At 42.1% G+C, this 15,521-nt stretch overlaps 1 protein-coding gene across 1 annotated transcript in view; it reads left to right on the plus strand.

Moving 5' to 3' along the window:
• The window catches only part of TECPR2 (tectonin beta-propeller repeat containing 2), a 49,114-nt gene that overhangs the window by 964 nt on the left and 32,629 nt on the right, over positions 1-15,521 (plus strand). The window contains exons 2-9 of the mRNA XM_035105651.3: positions 272-400; positions 3,286-3,533; positions 5,480-5,608; positions 6,804-6,935; positions 7,729-7,886; positions 10,209-10,521; positions 11,901-12,033; positions 14,967-15,449. Of these exons, the coding sequence (XP_034961542.2) occupies positions 3,300-3,533; positions 5,480-5,608; positions 6,804-6,935; positions 7,729-7,886; positions 10,209-10,521; positions 11,901-12,033; positions 14,967-15,449 (1,582 nt within the window). The 5' untranslated portion in view covers positions 272-400; positions 3,286-3,299. The remainder of the gene's footprint in view (positions 1-271; positions 401-3,285; positions 3,534-5,479; positions 5,609-6,803; positions 6,936-7,728; positions 7,887-10,208; positions 10,522-11,900; positions 12,034-14,966; positions 15,450-15,521) is intronic.

A 15,521-nucleotide genomic window follows, 5' to 3' on the forward strand; every position in this document is an offset into this window, starting at 1 on the left:
ATTTGAGCTGTGCATTTACTAATTCTGCAAGCTACAGATATTGGCACAGCCACCTTGTAGCCCAGTGATACTTCAGTTATTTACTTCTTTTACTGTTCTGCCTGATGAATTCTTCCTTGGACAAATCATTTATTTGTTACAAATGTATGCTTTTGAAAAAGGTAGCTCCCCTGGGACCTGGTTTATGTTCGTTTAAGAAGCAAAACAGTTGACGCTGTCCCTTCAAAGTGTTTTAATGGTTTCATTATTTGAGCTCCTCTTACTTCAACAGGAGGAAAGCACACATCATTTCCCAAATTTATTATCTGCAACAAAGATGTATCCTGCCTTAGGGTAGCGGACTGAATGTGGTGAACTGGCTGCTTAAAGCCATAGGATTCTTCGATGGAAGACTAGCAGAGTGAGTGCGCCATAACCCTTGGTTTTGACATGAGTTTTAATATTCTGTTTTGAAAAAAGTACCTGAAATTTATGGTAACCTCATGAAATAGAAGTTCCCTAAAAACTCTTTTAAAAGTGCACTGTGTTAGCAGAGCTTAAGCAATCCAGAGGGCTGTCACATGAGAACTGGGTGTTGAAATTAGCAAGACATTCACTTTGACCTTTAATTGTGCTTAATTCTAATGCTGGTATATAGGCAGGTAAATGCCAGCTGGCTACCGCATGTTCAGTGATGAACTACATTTGGGTTGTACATAATTTTCTACACTTAAGGCAACTGTATAATGTATGAGGAGGTCTTCAATGCATGTTTAGATGTCAGTAGTAGGAGTAAATCATACGACCCAGCGCAAGAGGGATACAAGGATTTAACTAGACTCCCCCCTTCCCCACTATTAGCAAGGGACAATATTTATTTGGAATAATTACTTTCATTTTGTCTCAGCAGTGCCTTTCGAAAGAATACTAGCTCGCTCAGCTTCTTTTGCTTGCATGTGTGGCTTTTACTTGCTATGGTCCTGAGTGCTTGCATAGACATTAATTCTGCATAATTTCCTACGGTGGCAGAGATGGAAGCATTGGCATTGGCTTGAATTAACAGGATTGCTGATTTGGCACATAGTGGCTATGTTTGCAAGTCATGGCAAGCCATAGTTAATGGTTTTCTGTCAACAACACGTATGATTTCCACATCACTCCTCCCCAAGTGTGACTGGGAAGGACAGACCATGACCCCTGGCTTAGTGTTACATCCAAGCGGAGTTACCATGGTTTGTTTTGCTCCAAATAAACCATGATGTGAAACGAAGGGTTGTTCTTGGCTTGCCAGTTATGGTAAGCCCCTGATTCAGGCATCATACTAATCCAGGGGTTATGCTTTGTTGCTTTCACTAGAGGAAGGAGTGGTTTCTGTGTTCACAGCTTAGATGTGACATGTGAACTGGGCCAGTTTGTTTGATTCTGTGTAAGAAGGCAACGCTCATGTCTACAACTGGACGGAGAAATTGTGAGGTTGACAATGCTCATAGTTGTGCCATGAACACCATTTGTGCTCACTGTTACCATATACCATTGCTTTACATTTATGCAGTACACAACTTTTCAAGGCATTTCACATACGTTAGGTCAGGCACCCCCAAACTTGCCCCTCCGGATGTTTTGGGGCTACAATTCCCATCATCCCTGACCACTGGTCCTTTTAGCTAGGGATGATGGGAGTTGTAGTCCCAAAACATCTGGAGGGGCAAGTTTGGGGGTGCCTGCGTTAAGTAATTCTTGCAGCAAACTTGTGAGTTGAGCCAGTATGATTGTGCCCATATTGCATGTAGGGAGCTGAGGCTGAAAGAATAGTGACTTACCTTAGGCACCCTATTGAACTTGTACCAGAGGCTTCTTAGCTACTACATTAGCTTCGCTTCCACAGGTGTGGGGATGGGGAAGAGATTTGTCACCAGCATTAAGATTCACTGTTACATCTTTGGATCAGCCTCTTAGAGCAGGGGTCAGCAAACTTTTTCAGCAGGGGGCCGGTCTACTGTCCTCAGACCTTGTGGGGGGCCAGACTATACAAGTGAAACTTGGAAAATTAGACTATTGTTGAAAAGTGCATTTATTTCAGTAATGCAACTTAAAAGGTGAAAGCAATATATGAGATAGATGCATGACATGCAGAGCAAGATATGTCAAGCCTTTATTTGTTGTAATTGTAATTGTTTGTCGTTAGGCGGGTCAATTATAAATGGAATGTAATTAATGAAATGTAATAGCGATGTTTATTTATGTTTATTTTTGTAACTATTTGTTTTATTACTGTGGAATTTCCAAAAGAAAGCATTTGTAAAAATAAAAATAAAAATAAAAAATAAAAAGTTGCATATCTGAAATAAATGCACTTTTCAATGATATTCTAATTTTCCGAGTTTCACCTGTATTTTGAAAAATAATAATGAAAGAATTCCTATGCCCCACAAATAACCCAAAGATGCATTTTAAATAAAAGCACACATTCTACTCATGTAAAAACACGCTGATTCCTCGACTGTCCATGAGCCGGATTTAGAATGTGATTGGGCCAGATCCGGGCCTTAGTTTGCCTACCCATGTCTTAGAGAGTATTTTTGTTTTTAAACTCTGTGGGATTTATAAATGGGATCCGGGGCACAGAGGGAATCCTGAGTTTTGCATTCTGTGGGGAAATTCACCAATTGTAGCGATGTAAAATGAAAGGCAGGTATCTTGTGCATCAATTCACACTGCTATTTGCTGTCCAAGAGCTTGGTTCTGGAGGAGAAGAGGGAAGGGGGAAAATGCATGACTCCCATCCCTATCTTATTGAAGCAAAGCTGCTTTGTAAACCACAGTTCGAAGTTGGCTTATTTCTGCAAACTATTGTTAAGGCTAACCACAGTTGGTCTGGCTTTGAATGTAACTCACTCTGAACCGCAGTTAATGGAAGTGAATTTTTTTTCTACAAAATATTTAGGGCACCCGTTGGCATCCATCAGTTTGGGGAAACAGTGGAGGAGCGTTGGAACATTTGCAACTAATTGCTTTGTGTTCTCCTTTTCATAAATTGAAAACCTTTGTCATGCATGAAAAAGAAATCACAAAGTATTGGTCTGGGTTATGAGACACAAAATGTTATACAGCGTAAGCCAACTAGTTGCAGATCTGTGATGCAGTAAGTATTATTATTGTTTTTAAACTTTTCGTGAGGGAGAAAAACCACTTTTTCCCAGCAGCATTGTACATACTCCCAGTTGTATAGATACTAAGGGTGACCACTGAAATAAATACTCCTTGTTTTCATGGGCTTCAGGAGTACATTAAGTTTATCTTTCCCAGCCTCTAGGTACCACATGCAGATGTTTGCCATGGCATCCACGACTCCATCGTTTACCTTCAAGGAGTTCTGTCCCTTGTACTATCTCCTCAATGCCATTCCTACAAAGATCCAAAAGGGATTCCGTTCCATTGTGGTTTACCTCACTGCACTTGACACGAATGAGGACTACATTGCTGTGGGCAGCAGTATTGGAATGTTGTATTTATACTGCAGGCGCTTGAACCAGATGAAAAAGTACAATTTTGAGGTATGAACCAACACTTAACAGGACACCTTCATTTTTTAAAAGGTGTGATGAAGCTTAGGCCTTGGGTTTTGTCAATTTTAGCATACTGAAATGTGCAGAGATGTAAAGCTATAGAGTTAATTAACTTGAGAAAAAACGGTTGCTCTGGCTGTTGCTAAAATTAGATTAAGAGTCAGCATCTATTTGTGGTCTGCAATTATTTTATCTCATACAGAATGATTTAGGGCTTTGTTCTCAATTCTATCTACTTGCTTCTCAGTATTTAGGGCATTCTGTTGTTCATCAGTTTATTTATATGCTGCTTTTCCACTAGAGATGGTTCCCAAAGTGGTTTGCAGGGCATAAGAAAATGAGAGCTGTAATATATCACAAAATATAAACGTTAGTACATCGAAGTTCAACAGCAGTTTCAAACCCCTACAGATTGCAACAACATAATATCAACATCGAAATAAAAATTTAAAAATTAATTAAATTAATTTGAAGAAGTATGCATGCACACGAAAGCTTATACCCAGAACAAACTTAGTTGGTCTCTAAGGTGCTACTGGAAAAATTTTTAATTTTTAAAATTTTGTTTCGACTGCGTCAGACCAACACAGCTACCTACCTGAATATAATATCAACACATTTATTTATGTTATGTATTTAATTTCTATCCCGCCCTATACCCAAAGGTCTCAGGGCAGTTCACATAAAGTATCAAATACATAAAATCAAAGCAAAAACAACAATCCAATAACCCCCCCCCCCAAAAAAAGAGTCAGCATTTTAAAAAGGGTATAGGATGTAGATCAAGTCAGGCAAAGGCCTGGTTAAAAAGGAACGTTTTTGCCTGGCACGTAAAGGTGTATAGGGAAGGCACCAGGTAGATTTTCCTGGGGAGAGCCTTCCACAGACAGGGAGCCACTGCAGAGAAGACCTGTTCTCGTGTTGCCACCCTCCTGACCTCTCAGGAAGGAAGCATACATTTATACCAATAATTCATATTAGTATTTCATTTATTTGGAAAGATTTATACACCACACTTCATCACAAAACTCTCTAAGCATTGCACATACTAAAATTACCAGTAAAATGCTAAAATCCACAAAACTATTAAAAACACACATATATATATATATATTATAATAATTATAAATAAAACACAAATTAAAATTGGTAACAATGTAAAAGCAACTTTAGGTGACTAAATTGTATGTTCGGGTAGGCTTGCTGAACGTTTGCAGCAGGCATCTTAAAGAAAATAGTGAGGGCTCTTGTTTAATTATCAGCAGACAGGAAGATTGACACCTTATAAATGGTAAACAATTCATATAGCATATCAAAAAAGCCCTTTAAAGCCCTAAATGGCCTCGGTCCAGTATACCTGAAGGAGCGTCTCCACCTCCACCATTCTGCCCGGACACTGAGGTCCAGCACCGAGGGCCTTCTGGCGGTTCCCTCACTGCGAGAAGCCAAGTTGCAGGGAACCAGGCAGAGGGCCTTCTCGGTGGTGGCGCCCGCCCTGTGGAACGCCCTCCCATCAGATGTCAGAAAAACAGCTACCAGATTTTTAGAAGACATCTGAAGGCAGCCCTGTTTAGGGAGACTTTTAATGTTTAATAGATTATTTTATTTTATTTTTCTGTTGGAAGCCGCCCAGAGTGGCTGGGGAAACCCAGCCAGATGGGCGGGGTATAAATAATAATAATAATAATAATAATAATAATAATAATAATAATATATTATTATTATTATTATTATTGTTGTTATTATTATTATTATTATTATACTTGAACTTCAGTGGTGAAGAAACACAGAGCAGAATTGCCTCAGGATGAGGAGGGAAGGCAGGTGGGGGCTGAAGCTCTCCTTCAAGTATCCCACTTTTATCTCGGCCAATATGAATAAACATGGCTTCTTAATTTTACACCTGTGTTTGTTTGCTTTTCCTGCTCCACCAGGGGAAAAATGAGTCTATCACTGTCGTGAAAGTCTTGAGCTGCTTTGATGATCTTGTTGCTGTTGGGACAGCTTCAGGCAAGATTGCCATTTTTCAGCTTGTCTCGTCCTTGCCAGGGAGAAACAAACAGGTAAGAGCCAAACTTGGTTACAGCCTGTGCTGTTCACATTAATTGTGTGATTCCGCTTCAGCTCAGTGGTAGAGCAGCTGCTTTGCAACCTCCACTGCCTTGTGGTACATCTTTGGGAGAAGAAAAGACTCGGGAGTAAATCCAGAGTGGAGACCCAAAGACAATTGGATTGCTCCTTGTACGCCTCCTTCCTGCAGCTAAGCTGGTGCCAAACGCCTTGCTCTGCTTTCCTTTTGAGCACATCAGCGAGGTCTTGTCATCTGGGCAGCCCAGGACCTCCATACACACTGCCCAGGTTTGCATCCTAGGGAGGTCACTTCAGTTCTGCTAACGCAGCAGTTTGGCTTCACCCCGGAGGTGCACTCCATTGTGTCTCAAGACAGACGGATGCCAATAATATGTTAAAGTGTCAGTTGGGGCTTTTGTGACATTGCAATTCACTACACAGATCTACAGTCATACCTTGGTTTAAGTACGCCTCGGTTTGAGTATTTTCAGTTTAAGTACTCCGCGGACCTGTCGGTGGTGGCGCCTACCCTGTGGAACGCCCTCCCAACAGATGTCAAAAAGGAAAACAACTACCAGACTTTTAGAAGATATCTGAAGGCAGCCCTGTTCAGGGAGGCTTTTAATGTTTAATAGATTATTGTGTTTTATTCTTCTGTTGGAAGCCGCCCAGAGTGGCTGGGGAGACCCAGCCAGATGGGTGGGGTATAAATAATAAATTATTATTATTATTATTATTATTATTATTATTATTATTATTATTATGTCTGGAACGGATTAATCCACTTTCCATTACTTTCAATGGGAAAGTTCACTTCAGGTTAAGTACGCTTCAGGTTAAGTACGGACTTCTGGAACCAATTACACTCATACCTCGGGTTAAGTACACTTCAGGTTGAGTACTCCGCGGACCCGTCTGGAACAGATTAATCCACTTTCCATTACTTTCAATGGGAAAGTTCGCTTCTGGTTAAGTATGCTTCAGGTTAAGTACAGACTTCCGGAACCAATTGTGTTTGCAAACCGAGGTACCACTGTACCTAGAAACGTGCGTGAGCATTAAAATGAAGTAGCAGGACTAACAGAGAAGTGCCATGGATAGCTACATCAATGAATAAACCCACCCACTGTAGGTCTTCCGCTTTCCGCTTGTTTTCTCTCGTATGCTCACTGGTGTCTGTCTTTGCAGCTTCGGAGGTTTAACGTGTCTGGGATCCACAAAAGTAGCATCACAGCCTTGGCGTGGAGTCCCAATGGAATGAAATTGTTCTCTGGAGATGACAAAGGGAAAATTGTGTATTCTGCTTTGGATCTGGATCAGGTAATTGGTTGTTTGCCCAAACTTTTGATACCTGGGATACAAATGCAGTGGTACCTTGCTTTTCGAGCTTAACCTGTTCCGGGAGTCCGTTCGATTCCCGAAACTGTTCAAAAACCAAGGCTTGGCTTGGCTGCAGGAGCTCCCCGCGGAAGCTGCGTCGGACGTTTGGCTTCTGAAAAACCATTCACAAACCGGAACATTCACTTCTGGGTTTGTGGCATTTGGGAGCCGATTAGATTGGGAGCCAAGCCATCCAAGGTACCGGTGTATTCAAAATGTATATAAAAACTTTCCCTATAGATTAAAATGTGGCGGTAGTTAAAATGTAGAGATGGTGGAGCCCAGGGGGCTGTAAGTAGAGGAGCAGTTGCGTAAAATTCTGCCACTTGTGAGATGGCATTTATTGAGGGTTCCCCCCCCCCCCGCCCTGATCACTATCTGTAGTTGTTAGGTTTTCCCCAAAGCATTTATTTACTTAAATCCCTGTGGTGGGTGGTATTGATCTGCAAGACCTGGCTTCACATCTTTGCTCAGTCGTGGGGTCAGTTGGTGGTCTTGAACATTGCCTGCCTTTCAGCCTTGAGGTTTTTACTTTGAGAAATATCCTGAGCAAAAAAGAGCATCCAAAATGCTGTGACTTCAACTATGCAAAGTGAATTCTAGTGGACCCCCCACAAATTGTCCAACGCCAGATAAACCAGCTTTAGCATAAGCTTGCACAGATCACCCGGCAAGTTTAGACAACTTAACTTGAAATATGACGGCTCTGTATATTCACACTACGTCCTTCCAGGGTCGTTGCAACTCCAGTTTGGTACTGGAAGAGCCTTCTTCAGTAGTGCAGCTGGACTATAGCCAGAAAGTGTTGCTGGTCTCCACATTACAGCGAAGTCTGCTTTTTTACACTGAAGAAAAATCTGTCAAGCAAGTTGGAAGCCAACCCAGAAAAAAGTAAGCCTTCTAGATTTTTGTCCAGACATTTAGAGATGAGATTTAAATAATTAATATAACTCCGTATAATTCTGTTAAGACATTTCATGCACTGTTGCCCTTTTCTAAAGTTGTTAATAAAGGAGGCAAAATAGATCATTTGAAGAACTGTGCATGTTTTTATTCTTTTAATCGTTCCAGTGGGGAAGGACTCTGCTGAAGTAAAAATGTAAGAAGCTTCCAGCTGTTGGTGGGCAAGAAATTAGTATCCTGACCCTATTTTGTTCCGTATCTATTTCCCCGTGATTCCTGAGCTTAAGGGCTAACTCACATTTCCTTGTTCATTCACACAATCCTCTCCCAGTAGTATATTATTATTTCATCCCAAACTCCCCAAACAGTTAGCGAAACAAAGGTTTTTCTGTAGCACGGCAGTAGTGCAAGGATTTTCCCTTGCTCAGTGGAACGTTCTCCCTTCTCTCTTGCCCACACACTATCGCTAAATCTGTTAGGAGTGTTCCCCCAATCCTGCAGAGCAGATAGGAAACAGCGCAGGGCACACACAACAGGGTAGGCAGAATAAAAATAAGTAAAGCTATTTATACCAAATTGGATAATCCCTTTTTGTTTGTTTTTTATACCCTTCAGTTTTGAGGATTTAAAATATTTCCCATCCAAAAAGAAGAAAGAGCAATTATCTATCCAGGTTGTGAACAGCCCTAAATGTGAGCCACAGTACTTCCATGTGCACCTAGTGTAATGGTCAGTTGATGCATTGCACTGTGCTCTAGGACAAATCTTTAGACTCCCAGAAACAGTGTTTAGGAAGACACCTACTGGTAGGGTTGCAGCAAGAGGAAGAGGGGATTGGAAAAATCTTTGGAGCATGCATGGTAGACCATGCAGAGCCTTGGCTTCCAGCATATATTTTTCTTTCTTATTTATTGCATATTGGTAACGCAGGTGGCGCTGTGGTCTAAACCACTGAACCTCTTGGGCTTGCTGATCGGAAGGTCGGCAGTTCGAATCCCCACGACAGGGTGAACTCCCGTTGCTGTGTCCCAGCTCCTGCCAGCCTAGCAGTTCAAAAGCATGCCAGTGCAAGTAGATAAATAGGTACCACTGTGGTGGGAAGGTAAACAGCCTTTCTGTGCGCTCTGACACTCGTCACAGTCCTCCGTGCGCCAGTAGCAGTTTAGTCATGCTGGCCACATGATCCGGAAAGCTGTCTGTGGACAAACACTGGCTCCCTTGGCCTGAAAGCGAGATGAGCACCGTAACCCCATATGCCAACTTTGCTGCCACATAACACTTGGACAACACCATTACTGGCCCCAACAACATCAAACATACCATCTCAGGACTATTTAATTGCTCATCTTCTAACATTGTGTATGCCAGGCATCCCCAAACTGCGGCCCTCCAGATGTTTTGGCCTACAACTCCCATGATCCCTAGCTAACAGGACCAGTGGTCAGGGATGATGGGAATTGTAGTCCAAAACATCTGGCAGGCCGCAGTTTGGGGATGCCTGGTGTATGCCATCAAATGCCAAAAGTGCCCTTCAACTCTCTATATCGGACAAACAGGCCAAACCCTATGCCAAAGGATAAATGGACATAAATCTGACACCAGGAATCACAAGACAGAGAAACCAGTAGGAGAACACTTCAGTCTCCCAGGACGTTCTATACAAGATCTCAAAGTAGCTGTCTTATTACAAAAGAATTTCAGAAATAGACTGGAAAGAGAAGTTGCTGAACTGCAATTTATCACCAAACTTAAAACGATGGAGAAACCTGGTCTAAATAAAGACATTGGATTCTTATCTCATTATACATGACAAACTATCTTAAACCATCTCACCCCTTGCTTTTCCTGTGGGACCAATCATAAACAGTAGTAAAATTTTCCTGTAAGACCAAATGCAGCCCTAAACAGTCCGGCCCCTCCGCACCCTCTCACTATATGTGGGGATCTGGTGACTTCTGTTTCAGTGTATCTGAAGAAGTGTGCATACACAGAAAAGCTCATACCAATGACAAACTTAGTTGGTCTCTAAGGTGCTACTGGAAGGAATTTTTTTATTTTGTTTGGACTTAACCTGTCCTTTACCTTTCTTCTTCTTATTATTATTATTATTAATAATAATATTCTCCATTTATTTACTTGTAGCATCATAAGAACCATGTATTCACTTACACAGTTTGTTGCAAAGGTTTATCAGTTTGCACTTGGAGACAAAAGAGTTTTAGCATTGTTCATCTTCCTAGTCCCACCACTCCCCACCTCTGAGTATAATAACCATGTGGTTTGTTCATTCTTCTGCTTTTACATTTTTAGTACTGGCAAACTTGGAGCATGTTTTGTACCCGGGCTGTGCAAGCAGAGCGACCTGACCCTGTTTGCTGCAAGGCCAGGGATCCGCCTTTGGAAATCAGATGTTCATGGGACTGTTCAGGCCACGTTTATTTTGAAAGATGTATTTCCTGTTGGAATGAAACCTTTTGAATTATATCCCCGACTGGAACCCTTAAGCAACAGTAGCTGCAATTTCCCAGACAGGCAACTTGGACTCATTTCCTGCTTCTTCCAGGAAGGATGGGTGCTGAGCTGGAATGAATATAGCATCTATTTAATAGATACAGTAAACCAGGTGAGTCAAACCAAGAGAGCAGTAGCATTTTAAGCTGGACGTGAGTGGCCTTTAATCTGGAACAGTTAAATTACATTGATCTTAAGAGGTCTGTTAAAACTATCTGATCTGCACAAATAGGGCACAGGTTTAATTAATCCCTGGCAACTCCAGTTCAAAGGGTTTAGTAGCAGGTCAGGTGATGGGGAGGACTTTCTGCCTGACACCCTGGAAAACCACTGCCAGTCAGAGTAGACAGTATTGAGTTAGATGGGCCGGTGGGTCTGATTCTGTACATATCAACTTCCTTTGTTCCTATCTCAACATGCTTTCTAGACATAGAATTGCTTACAATAAAGCAGTGAAACACTCTTTGTATTAACTTACCTGGCGTTGAGCCACTGCACATTGCAGAGGGATTCTGGGGCATGCTCTGAGATGCACTGTCAATTCAAACAGGGTGGTTTGCCTGGGATGAAATTTGAAGGCATCCCAATACTTTCCCCTCTTTTTCCTTAGTGTTCTGTGTAGGAGGGCTCAGGTCTGGAGCTGACAAGCGGCCTTGGACATGAGCATTTTGAGTGGCGTGGCAGGATGCTGTAGGCAGGGTGAAAATGTCTATTCTTTCCTAGAAAAATCCTCGTATAATGCAGGGGAAAGTTGCTGCTTTTTAAACCCCTACCCCATCTTGTTATAAGCTGTTAAAGGGTTGAGCAAGGTCAGTTCCCTCTCCTTTCCTCACTCCCTACCATTTCCAGTTCCTTTTCTTTCTCAGTTGACACATCAGCGTTCAGTAAATCCTGGACATTCACAGGTCCTCCTCCTCCCATTTTGAGCCCTTAGTTTTGTTTTTGCTTAATTTGCAAACTTGCATATTTAGGAGTCCAATTTCTCTTCCAAGCTGATGACACGTTCAGCCACCCTAGCCAGCTATTAATGGGAATGATTTTGCACTTGGATATAAAGACCGTTGCCAGTGAATTCCAAATAGGTCATGCAAATTAGTTGAGTTTATACAAGTTACCTGCGTATCTTTCCCTTTATCTCAACCAACTCCTTTAAGGGCTTCTGCCAATCTTTAGCTTCTTTGGGACTTGGAAGTGTCTAGGATTGTGGTCTGAAGCTACATTTCTTAAGCCAGGAGTGAATTATCACAAACAGAGCTACATTTATAAATCATTTATAGCCCATTTCTGTTCTTAGCCAAGCTTTACATGAGTCACCCTCTCCCCAAGTCTGCATTAGTGCTTTCCTTCTTTGAGGGCTGCTGTTTTGCTCCTTGATTTGACTGTATAATGTTGCTTGCCAAAAATAAAATCAGGCCTCTGAAGTGTTGCTTGCATCCTAAAATGCTTCCTGGCACATTCGTCGCTCACCTTTAACTTCTCTTGCTTTCACAGACCCTGATTGGGAGTTTGGAAGGATCTGGCGATATTGTGTCTGTATCCTGCACAGAAACTGAGATTTTTCTCTTAAAGGGAGACAGAGATATCATTAGGATCTCAAGCAGACCAGAAGGATTGGTCTCAATAGGTTTGCATACATTAGCATACTAAGTTTATAGTATTGTTTTTTTTTAAGATTATGTTAATGCATAGATGATCGTTTTATTCCAAGGAGCTGTGACTAGAGCTGTGTGTGCTTTGCTGCCACTGCCCTTTTTGTCCCTCAAAAAGTTACTCCTGGAGATTGGTGGGGTTTCTGGAATGCCATGGAGTTATGTGTGGGGAGGTGAAGGGGGTGGCTACACCTCAGGGCCGGGATCAGTAGAAATCGGAGACCATCACTTGCAGAGTGGAAATGCCTTTTGATCATGGACTCCCTTGGGCTAAGCCATGGGTAGGCAAACTAAGGCCCAAGGGCCGGATCCGGCCCAATCGCCTTCTAAATCCGGCCTGCAGACTGTCCGGGAATCAGCATATTTTTACATGAGTAGAATGTGTCCTTTTATTTAAAATGCATCCCTGTGTTATTTGTGGGGCAGAGGAATTCATTCATTCCCCCCCCCAAAAAATAGTCCGGCCCCCCACAAGGTCTGAGGGACAGTGGACTGGCCCCCTGCTGAAAAAGTTTGCTAACCCCTGGGCTAAGCAATAGGGAGCAGATTTAAGGCTGTTATCGGGTAACTCAGCCTACAGATTCTACTTCCTCTTGTACTTGTCATTAGAAGGGGCTGGATAAATCTTTGGAGAATAGGGATATTGGTTTTATTTTGGGCTGTCCTGTCTAGTAGCAGATTACCTATTGGAAGGCTATGACTAGGTGTTTGGGGAGATATGTTGGGACCACCTTGGTGGTAAAATGTCACTGCAGGACAAGATGCTATCCTAATTAACCCAAAGCAACATCCCAGGATACATTTGGGAGCCACGAACACAAGACTCCTCTTGCATGCCTCTCTCAGCAGCCAGATGTCTCTTGACAAACGTGCAAAGCTCCCGTTGAAACAAAGCAAACAAACCCGCCTTGCCCTAGTATGAATGTGTCTTTGTTTATTGCATGCAAATCTGTACCAATGCATCACAATAAATTCTGGCTTAGTTAGAATGATTTTTTAGGACACAATAAGACACAGCTTTTAAAGAAATGATTTGAATTTCCCTGATATTTTTTGTTGAATTGCAGTCTTTTAATGAGATGTGTTTTAGTGGTACTGTATCACTTTACTTCAACAGTTTGTTGTTTGTTGTTGTCAAGTTTATCTTGGAAAACACATGCATAAAAGCATATTTTTATTTTGCTGTTTTGCAAACCCCTTGATTGGACCAAATCTGGTCAACCATTCTGTTTCCAGTCAGATGCTTCTGTGAAACTTACAAGGAGCACATGAAGGCCTTTTGCTGTTTGTCACATAGCAATCTGCTATACTGTATATTTTGGAAAGTCGTTTGTCCTCTTTGCATTCAGACAACTCTAAAGATATCATAACCAGATTTTGCATGATGGTTCCTGAGACCAAGGAGCAGATTGCCTTCTGCTTGGATACATTTTGAGTCAAGTTGCCAGGCTGAACCTTTGAATTATTATTATTATTATTATTATTATTATTATTATTATTATTATTATTATTACTAAAACTGCACTGATCTCAACTACTTATTTCAAAACAGCACTGATTTTTGGTTGTTCTTAGAATACCGTAGCTGCTAGTCTAAGAGATATAGACTGGCTGCATTCTCACATAACACTAAACTATAATTTAGTTTAGCTCCCCTTACTCCTCCTGCAATGCTGGGAGGGAGTATTCAGTTCTAATTTCAAAAAAATCCTGACTTAATGTTACGGTACTTACAAACCAGGGATCATGGTTTAAAACAAACTCTGGTTAGCTGAACAAACCAGTTTCATAAACTGTGGTTTGAAGTTGGCTTGTTTGGAAACTGCCCAGAATTTGCAGTTAAACCACAAACTCTGGGGTCACATCTACACCACACATTTAGGTTACAGGGCCTTCTCGGTAGCAGCACCCGCCCTGTGGAATGCCCTCCCATCAGATGTCAAGGAAATAAGCAGCTATCCTAATTTTAAAAGACATCTGAAGGCAGCCCTGTTTAGGGAAGCTTTTAATATTTAATGCTTATTAATATTAATTTAATATTTAATGCTGTATTGTTTTAATATTCAGTTGGGAGCCGCCCAGAGTGGCTGGGAAGACTCAGCCAGATGGGCGGGGTATAAATAAATAATAATTTATTATTATTATTATTATTATTATTATTATTATTATTATTATTATTATTAAAGCCTGGCTTCCCCCAAAGAATCTTGGGAACTGTAGGTTGTTGGGAATTGTAGATCCACAAGAGGTAAACTACAGTTCCTGGGATTCACAGAATTGTAGAGTTAGAGGGGACAATGAGGATCATCTAGTCCCTGCAATGTAGGAGGTTTTTTTTTTTTTGCCCAGCGTGGGGCTTGAACCCACGACCCTGAGATTAAGAGTCTCTACCAACTGAGCATAGGCAGATGCGGGGTCTTTCCTTCAGGCTACGGCCAACCAGGACATGATTGTTAAGCCATGACTTTGCTTTGCTTAAAAAGGTACGGTGTGAATGTGACCTGGTTCATAAATTCCTCAAAGCTGGCAATCCTTGAAGATGAAAGAAATGCAACAAACGTCCTTCTCCTGGCCTCGGAGAGAATCATTCTCACTTGTGTGCACAAATTTACATTTTAGCATTGCATGAAATCCAACCCTCTTCTCTTCTATCATTGCTAACAGCCAGAGATCTAGAAATGCACTGATTTTTTAAAAGCTGTCTAAGCTAGCAGCCGTCACTTCATCTTGCAGCAACCAGCCCCCCTGGATTAATGACATGTTCTTCTGTCTTGTGTGAGAAAGAAGACTGAAGACAGTCCATGGATTTAATTGAGCAGCTCCCAAGTTCTAGCATAACCATGGCTTAATGGGAAAGGAATCCTTCTCCTCCCACCCCTAAATATCATCCTTTGTGCTCCAATTTCAGATAGGAATGGAAGGTCGATGAGCCCGCTATCCGATACGAGCCCCAAGTTGCAGAGCCCGTACTCTGTTGCTGCGGCGTCTGTTTTGTCCGAACCTTCTCCAGAAGCGAGCCAAACGCGGGGCAGCTTCCCTTCGTCCCAAACGCCTGGCGGCAGGAATGACTCTGTCGCCAGAGCAGACCTGGAAGTGGCGCTGCTAACGGAGAGGATCCGTTCCCAGAGCTTCAATGGGTTCGGGGACTTGAGCAGCGACCCGAGAAGGCGGGGCTACTCAGTGGCCAGTGAGCCCAGAAGCAGAAGCACCTCAGTCAGTTCCGTGGGCAGCGGCTGCAGCTTCGGGACCAGTGGAGAACAGGCCTCGGTCCAAGTCCATAAAGAAGGTCTGCTTTCTTCGCAGCGGTTCAGTGTGATCAGCTCCGAAGACTTCAACCAGGAGCTGGTCGTCAAGCCGATGAAAGTGAAGAAGAAGAAAAAGAAAAGACCTGGTAAATGTTGTTTTTGTTTGTTTGCTTGGTGGTGGGTTTCTTACCTACCCTTTTTCGTAAGGTCCAGTCTCC

The sequence above is a fragment of the Zootoca vivipara genome, chromosome 1, assembly GCF_965207765.1.
Source record: "Zootoca vivipara chromosome 1, rZooViv2.hap1.1, whole genome shotgun sequence".
Lineage (NCBI taxonomy): Eukaryota > Metazoa > Chordata > Lepidosauria > Squamata > Lacertidae > Zootoca > Zootoca vivipara.